At 38.3% G+C, this 9,114-nt stretch overlaps 1 protein-coding gene across 1 annotated transcript; it reads left to right on the forward strand.

The window, feature by feature from the left end:
• Window positions 1–2,293: 2,293 nt before the first annotated feature.
• LOC105035554 (LOB domain-containing protein 1) lies at window positions 2,294–3,434 on the forward strand. Its single transcript, XM_010911146.4, has 2 exons — window positions 2,294–2,648; window positions 2,854–3,434. The coding sequence occupies exons 1-2, from the start codon at window positions 2,385–2,387 to the stop codon at window positions 3,211–3,213; spliced, it is 624 nt and encodes a 207-aa protein (XP_010909448.1). The 5' UTR covers window positions 2,294–2,384; the 3' UTR covers window positions 3,214–3,434.
• Window positions 3,435–9,114: the final 5,680 nt, after the last annotated feature.

Genomic DNA, 9,114 nt, shown 5'->3' on the forward strand with positions numbered 1-9,114 from the left:
TCAATTTTTTGGATTTGCATTTTCCTTATTTTAGATTTAGGTTGAACATGAAATCAAAAAAATATGATCCAAATGAAATTTGCATTTGGATTCGAATCTATTTGGATCCGAGTTCGAAAATCTAAAATCTAATCAAAAATATTTTTTATTGATAATTTTTAAAAAATAAATATAGAATTTGAGTTATCCATATTTATCCATTAGTAGTTTTGATTTACTCACATTTAGTCATGGAAATATAAGTTAAAAATTAATTATAATATTTTCATATTTAACAAACATGGGTATATATAATTTTTTTTCAGAATTTAACTTTTTGTCCACGTATATATTTTACGTGACTAAAAAACGTAAGTGTATATGATTTTTCTTATAGTGTGATTTAGACATCGAGAGATCCGTCATCGGAAACCCTCCATCTGATGTGAGGACTTTCTCTATCTTTAGTAATTTTATAAGACCCGACTCAAAGATTCAATCAAGGATTAGACATCGGTTCACATGCACTCTGGAGATTTCGATCAATCCTTTAGAGACCATCGCTTCTCTCTCTTCTGACTCCAATTCAGATTAGATAATCTCTTTGGCAGCAACAGGCCTTACCGTTGATGGGTAACTTCTTCTTCTTTTTCTTCTTCTTCATATTATTATTATTATTTTGTTTTTGATCTGCACTATATTCATTTAGCCCACACCTTTCTTTGCTACATCGGTCTTTGTATGACTATCACTCTAGATGTGGTGTAGACGGTACTGACCTATGCTATTTCCCAAAAACAAAATATATTACTTATTAACAGTACAATTTGTCACGTCCAACCACTATGCAGCCTGTGTAATATAACGAACCAGTTTTCCAAGCCACATTGATGGTAGAAAAGTGGCTGATGTCCCTTTAGTCAGGACCTTGCACGAGATCGAGTCCCTAGTAAATGGGTGAATACTGCACCTTCTTGGAGGAGTAGGTCCACACGGCAACGACCTGGAAACTAAGAGGTTAAGTGGCCGGGAAAAAGGGATTCCAACGCACTGTGGAAGAGGACCGAAGCTCCCTTCCTTTTTCCAACGGGGAGAAATCCGGAGTTAGAAATTTAGGGCTTCTCCACATGGAAACAAAGATAGGAGAGGAAAATATGGCGGGTTTCTATTGTGGTTGCTTTCTCGTGCCCAACGAGCGGACCGCCTCCTCACCCAACATTTTGACCCCCAACCCACTTTGGATGGTTGGTCACCACCCTCATGGAAAGGGACCAGAGATAAATATTTGATGTGGTATAGAATTCAAAGAAAAAATGTTACATGGCACCCATCTGCCCCAGAAATATTTTCTTTTATTTATTTTATTTTATTTTATTTTTTTTACCTTCATGATGTGACTGGGTAAGCCATGATTCAACCAACCATTTGTATATCATAAAATACTTGCAAACTGTACCTTATTATATGTATGGTGGGGCCGATCATAAATTTTTTTACATGGCACCCGATTAAAAGGATGTGGTTGATAAAAACTGCAGTTCTGTATAAATATGGCATGAAAGGAATGCACATCTTTTTTTCAAAGGTAACTCCTTTTTTATCCATATAGTGTTGTGCAAAACTCTTCATGCTCTCAAATTTTGAGAATCCATCTGTCCAATTCTCCATTACTGTTAAAACCCAAATGATCCAAATATACTCCTTGTGTTATATGATCTCCACTTGTCTTTGTACCTAGATTGTTTCATCAATAAAATTTAGGAAAAAGTATCTCACTTCCTCCATTATACTTCAAAGAAAAAAAAAATTCAAATTATTGTAAATTGAGATGCGCCATATATTTTAAAGTCTTCTTTCTAAAGTATTCTAAATCAAACTTGACGCAAAAACAACTTAAATTATCAAATTTCTTCCCTCTTGCCTCTTATATTCTTTCAAGCTTTCCCCTTCTCAGTGATAATATATATATATATATATATATATTGAGAAAACGATCAGGCAACAAGCCTAATAATCTCTTTCATTGAGTAAATGGAAGTCGACAAAAGCCTTATCAATGATAAATTATCAATAAACCTACCCGTGCTTTTGCCAGAGTAGACAAAGTCCTAGCACAATAATCTTGGAACTTTCAACAAAACAAAAGACTTCAAGTTCAAGCACGACCCCAGCCTATCACCGCAGCGGCCATGGATAAAAAGAAGGAAAAAAAGGTGAAATAATTTAAGCCGCTGAAGTCAGCTTTCCCACTTGATAAACTTAAAACCCCAGCCTCCGTTCTCCTTCCCGCTCCCTATATATATTATCCTAGACTCAAAGATCCATCATGAATCATTCCTTTTCATCACCCTCCCACCTTGACCTAACTCTTCCCACCAACTCTTCTTCCCTCTCTCCATTCTCCCATGGAGGCAAGTGTCCACGCAACCACCACCACCTTCCACTATCCATCCTCTTCCTCTCCTTCCTCTTCTACTACCTCTTCTCCTCCTCCTCCACGTCCGTCACCTCCCCCAGTTGTTCTCAGCCCTTGTGCCGCCTGCAAGATCCTCCGCAGGAGATGCATCGACAAGTGCCTGCTCGCGCCTTATTTCCCTCCCAACGAACCCCTCAAATTCAGCACCGCTCATCGAGTCTTCGGTGCCAGCAACATCATCAAATTGTTGCAGGTAATCCATCACTTGGAAGAATATTTTATATTATTAGTCCAAATTGGCATTAGAAACATGTTCCTCTTATCCTATTGTCACAACCAGAGCCTCGGTAATGAATATTTGTCAAGTTATGACATTCTAATTTGATGATACAATTAAGATGGTAGAAAAATAATCTACCAAGTTGACTCAAAGGATTATGGATTGTGGTTGATGACAGGAGCTTCCGGAGAGCCAGAGGGCGGATGCAGTGAGCAGCATGGTGTACGAGGCGAATGCTCGAATGAGGGACCCGGTGTACGGGTGCGCCGGGGCCATTTGCCAGCTCCAGAAGCAAGTGAGCGAGCTGCAGGCCGAGTTGGCCCGGGCACAGGCTGAGCTCGTCACCATGCAGACCCAGTACGCAAGCCTGGTCGCAACCATCTGCATGGAGATGCCTCAGTCTCAGCAGTTCATGCTGCAATCTCTCGACAACTTCCTCGACACAAATAATCTCAACTTGTTGCAGAGTGATGGTTCCATGCAGCTGGATGATTATTGCCAAGATTCAATTTGGGAGGCCGAGCTTTTATGGACATGAGCAAATTCTTCTTAGTCCTCCGCAAGGATAAATGGACCAACGTTTTAAAAATGTAAAAAAAGAAAAGAGGAAAAAAAAAAAGACATCTTGGATTCGACTTCGTAATCAAGATGGATAGGTAGGACAAGAGACGTGAGAGGAATGTTTTGTACCAATAACAGTAATTTATCCTTGATTGACTATGAGAAATGTTAATGAACTCTCTGAACATAGTTTTTGAAGTTTGATGTGGTTATCTCTTATGGAATCATTAAAAACTGTTTGTGGTCCAGTATGGCCAGGGCACGTGGTCGCGTACAAGATTATCCCTTAAATTAAACTATTTGTAGTCAAATGAGGGGTTCCTTGTCAAACAATCTCTATGACTTAATTGCACAAAAGTTTTTTCCTCAAGATGCAGACTGGCGAGTCAATTAGAAGGCTTTGTATGTCAAAATATCACAAGGTGAAGCATGTGGCCTAGAAGAAAATAAATGAGTGCGTGTGCCCTGGCATTGAATAGAAGTAGTTAGCCTCAAGTACTCAGTCACTGTTACTAGTCATTGAATTAACATGACTAGAGTCATAAATCATCATTAGGGTCTCACAGTGGCCCTTTAAATGATTTAGTATGAACGTTGCCCATCAATGTGATGTCATCCCTTTCACCCTTTTTCTTTTAAGTTCAAATTTTTATTGCACAACTATTGCCACTAGGGCTCATTATCCTGATTTCTTTCTAAGTTTACATATTTAGGCTAGCTGGTATTTAGATTGATAATCTATTAAAGCAGAGATAGGCCTCTGGAGTGATTAGATATATAGTTGGCAGAGGTTTGATAATGTTAAATACTGGTTTCCATGATTATGTTGGGGTAAGCATAAATTTGACATAAGTTTATTGCTTTAATTTTATCTGGTGCTTATGCCTCTTGATAATGTTTTCTATGTTTCTATCTAGTTTTGAACTTAATGTCTCCCCTTAATCCAGTGGTCGACCGTGTGAATAATGTCCTGCAGCATCATGATTCATGAAACCAATTTAGTGGACTAGAAAAGTACCTAGTACCAAACTCCACTACACTGTCCTGAACACCTTTAACGCATTTAGTTCACATGGATGTCAGATCAATTTTTAGTAGATGTCTACAGTGACGAAATATTATTCTCAAGCAACGTGCATGTTAACGTCGTCGAGCCAGAGGGCTCCATCCAAAATATGGCAACAGTAACTATAGTGCTAAATAGATGATAGTGTGGGCAATTTATCATGGTGCTTCACGTGAGCCCATGCTTCACCTTTCCAGGTGGAAGCTACTTGGCTTTTGTCCATCATAGGCGCATCTGATATCTTAAGCTTCAGGTCACAGTTGGCAGCATAATTGAACTGAAAGGATACACAAGTGTGAAGCAAAGGATTGATTTAGGTGCATGAGTCATGAACACCTGCAAGACTAGTCGAATTCAGATCTTTTAACTCCTCGTGTCATTTTGTTTATGTTGCAAATGTATGTACTTAGTTGATCTCATGTATTTATCTTCTTTCATCACATTTGTTATTCCAGAGCTAATAATTAAAGAGAAGTTTATTTGCTATGAGAAGGGAGTTTATATAAATATGAAAGAAGTGAGTCGATCCAACAGCCCGTTAGGATTGGTGCTTTCTTTTTATTATTATTCGTATGGATTATCCACGAGTTTTGTATGGAAAGCTGAGATCTAATGAAACATGCATCAACCTTCTCTCATTAGTCACCGGAAGAACCAGACTCAATTTGTTTTGATATAAAGGAAACTAGATTTTCAATCAAGAACTTAAGAAATGGAAAGAGAGGTGGTGTAAATTTTATTTCATATAGCGCAGGCATCAGTGAGGTACATATATGATGAATGCAATTTTTTGGCTTTTTTTTTTCTTTGGAATCATATAAGATACCGGATGCTCCCCTTTTTCTTTCTGTTTTTATTTTCGGGAATCAGGTGAAAATAAGTTGGCACACCAACTGAGAAATATGATGATCGCAAAATAATATAACAATATAATTTGATATTTAAGAATTTTAAATTTGATAACCAAGCTGAACTCTTTTATGATGTACATTTAATTTCATTTGTTAATAAGCTGAATGCTTTCAAAAGTAAAATGTTATCAAAATATTTTCTTTTTTTGAATAAATAATGCCAAAGATGTCATGTAGATAAACAGAGATTATGCTGCTGCCATTTTACCACTTACAGATTTGGATGCCATAAACTGACTTTTCTTGGTAGTGGCTGCCATTGGCCCCGGATTATATGTTCAACGTACGTTCACCAAATCCCATTTCTTTATGGATGTAGATGGGATGGGCAGCAACTGTGTATAAAAGTTAACATCTAATCGAGCTGGCGCAGGGCACTGTTCCAAACGTAATCAATCCTTTTCTGTGCATTTGACTCGATCGATCCAAGTGGGTGGGTCCTCCACTCAACTAGTTTAACTATGAATACAAATACCACAAAGAAAGCCAGTTGATACCAAAGCAAAAGTCTTCCTAGCTTCGTTGTCTTTCTTTCGGTTGTAATGCACAGAACGAACTCTCGTAGCCACGGTGGAAAAATCCGTTCAGAAAAGCTGTGCTTGACTATTAGCAAAATTTTAAGATGTCCAAGGGAAAAATATAGTAGCCACTCAACAAGTGGCCTAGTGGGCAACGTCTAATTTAAGGTTGGGCTAGCTATTAAGAATCCGAGAACAAAAAAAAAAAGAAAAAAGAAAAGAGAATTTGCTCGCTTCAATAGTGATTAAAGGGAATGATTATCATACATCCAATAAAATCATAAACTAAAAATATCATGAAAACCAACTGGAGTACTCGCTGCATGCCTTGGTCCATAAAACATCTCTTAAATATTGAGACGCAAAAGAGGCAATCGTATTTCGATAACTTGAGAAGATTTTTTACATCTGAAACTCGAAAAGCTGTTTACCCAAGGGTTCAACATGAGTAATTTCATAATTTGTAATTATTAGGAAGCTTTCTCTATTATTATCTAAGACCAATTTGTGACTTTTTGACTTTTCTGTGTTTTTTGAATAAAGAGAAATAACACAACTTAGACCAAAGCAAAAGATGCTCCATTAGCACTTGGAACTTAGGCCAGAGAAAAATCCCCATTTCAGATTTTGGAGGATTTGAAGCTAAGAAAGAGCTAGTACTTTTGCATTCGGTCAGCAACTTGAAAGTTTGGGGATTTCCAGAATTCTGCTTGGATGTATAACATTTCTTTTATCGAAAACGATGTACAGCTTTCGCCTGCCATGGAACTGCTGTGGACAGGCCTCTGTTTTATAAATACTTCAATGTCTTCACATTTCATCACAAACTCAGATATCATCTATGTAGCAATCCGTTTACTTGGGCCTGTAGCCCAGATGGCCCAACAACACAAAAAAAAAAAAAAAAAAAAAAAAACAAAACAGAGAAGGAGGAAGACTCCTAGCCGGAGTCTTCTTCCTTCACGATTTCCGGCAAAATCGGACTCAAAGAGTCCGGCTAGGGTAGGAAACCTCCACTATAAGATCCTCCAACCTTCCTTTAGGAATTTACAACAAAAATTTCGAAGTAAATCAAGGGGATTTGAGGGATTTTTCTCAGAGATTTTCGTGGTGGTTGATCGGAAGAAAAGAGGTCGCCGGAGCTGTTTTGGCCGCCGGAACAAGGTATTTCCTCTTCTCCTTGTTATTCTCCGGTCACCGGTGTTTTTGGAAGCCGGCGAGGTGCCAGTTCGGACTTCCGGTTCGGGCTCAAACAGGGATACCCTGTTTTTATGATTTTCTTCCTTCTCTGCCGCCGGCAGCAAGGAGGGTGACCCTGCCGCCGGCCAGCTTGCATGCTCGGCCGTCATTGCCGGATCTCCGGCCAAGTCATCGGAGCCCGAGCCACCCTCTTTTTCCTCCCCTGTTTTGGCCCAACGGAACCCGCGGGAAGAAAAGAAGAAAGGAAGAAGAAGAAGAAAAGAAAAAGAAAAGAAAAAGGAAAAAGAAAAAGAAAAGAAAAAGGAAAAAGAAAAAGAAAAGAAAAGAAAAAGAGAAAAATAAAAATAAAATAAAATAAAATAAAATAAGAAGAAGAAGGAGAGAATTTTTCTCTCTCTCCTTTCTCTCTTCTTTCTCTCTCTTTTCTCTCTCCTCTCTCTACCTTCTCTCTACATTTTCTCTCTCTAGATTCTCTCTCTAGACTTTTCTCTCTCTTTACGGATTTTGTCTCTCTAGGATCTTTTCTTCCTCTCTGATTGCATCATGAATCCTAGAATAAACTTGAAGATGAAAATAAGATGATCTTAGGTTGCTCCGAAATTCGTGCGATAGATCTGATCTCAGTCCGATCCTATTCGAAATTTGTAACACTTGATTCATATTGAGTCACCCTGATAGGACCTCTGATGATCTCGATCATGAGTGCCTCATCGGAAGGATACGAAAGTTTCTCTCTCCACTTTCTCTCTCTACTTTCTCTCTCTAGAATTTTCTCTCTCTTCATGGATTTTCTCTCTCTAGAAGTCTTATGGATCAGTGGAGGATCCAGATACTTAGGTAAATCCTAATTTTGGTTAATCCTAAGAGAGATCCTAGATTTGTGTTATCAGGTCGATTATCGGTAATTTTCTCCATATATGTGATCTTTATATTGATCAGGGTTATGAAGAGATGATTGTCTGCATATGATATCGAGTGGAATATCTTGTTAGAAAAATTCATAAATCAAAGAAGAACATTAATTTCTGTGTTTGGATCAGTCACCGGTAAAGGTAAGAATCCCTGTACATGATCACTATTATATATGCTATTTTACTATTGGTCTTGCATCGTTGGTTTTGCATTATCGGATTTGAGATCGATGAATTTATTATATCTGAGATACTGTTATTTGATTTTGAGCATGAGTATGTTATGTCAATATATATATATCAGAGATTGATGGCATGATTATATGGATATGACATATCTGAATTGATCATAATGCAAGACAGAATTGATTGATGAAATCAACACATAATGATTAAATGAAAAGAAAGAGATATATGGTATGGACTAGCCTTGTCATGTGGAACAGCCGGCCAGGAGCTTATGCCTGGGACAGCCCGCCAGGAGCTTATGCCTGGGACAGCCCCCACTGGCTTACAGGTGGATCAGCCGGCCAGGAGCTCATGCCTGGGACAGCCCGCCAGGAGCTTATGCCTGGGACAGCCTCTCACGGGCTTTGGTACGTGGGACAGCCGGCCAGGAGCTCATCCTGGGACAGTCTTGAAAGACTTTTTAAAGTGGATTCGATCCGGAAGATGACTGAGGTATAGACTTGGATAGTCCAAAGCCAGAAAGAAAATGTTAAAATCATATGATTATGAAAGGAGAAATGAAAGATAAGATATGAAACAATTGTTGAACAAAAGTGTTTCACCGGTTAACATATGATGATGCATCTATTTTGACAAGACAGAAAATTTATGAATGTTTGCATTATTCTGGACATTGAACATGAGATTTTATATTTTATTGCTTATCCTTATTTTCAGACTATATTACTATATCAGTGTGATATGGGAATTCTTACTGGGCTGTAAAGCTCACACCCCTTCATCTTTCTTTTTTTTCTCAGAGTTGCAGGATGACTTAGATTGGCTATGGCTTGGATTTATGGGTGAGCAGAAGGATAAATAGAGTGTCATAGTATCTGATCAGAGAATTGAAGGAATGTTAATTGTTATTATGCAAGTTTTATGAATTACTGTTGAAATTAAATATTATGGTTGATAAGATTGTAATGATTTATTTGGCCTTGCATATTCTTTAGGGTTTACTCTAAGGAGTGTGCGGCCATCACGTATCCGACCCGGGTGTTGGGTTCGGGGCGTGACAAAATGGTATCAGAGCATAGGATA

Source organism: Elaeis guineensis, chromosome 10 (assembly GCF_000442705.2).
Source record: "Elaeis guineensis isolate ETL-2024a chromosome 10, EG11, whole genome shotgun sequence".
Classification (NCBI taxonomy): domain Eukaryota; kingdom Viridiplantae; phylum Streptophyta; class Magnoliopsida; order Arecales; family Arecaceae; genus Elaeis; species Elaeis guineensis.

What these genes read in the sequence shown, in the direction of transcription:
- LOC105035554 (XM_010911146.4), top strand. Translation starts at nt 2,385, where the DNA reads ATGGAGGCAAGTGTCCACGCAACCACCACCACCTTCCACTATCCATCC. An exon ending in ACATCATCAAATTGTTGCAG is followed by an intron (nt 2,649 to 2,853) that starts GTAATCCATCAC and finishes GGTTGATGACAG; the next exon opens with GAGCTTCCGGAGAGCCAGAG.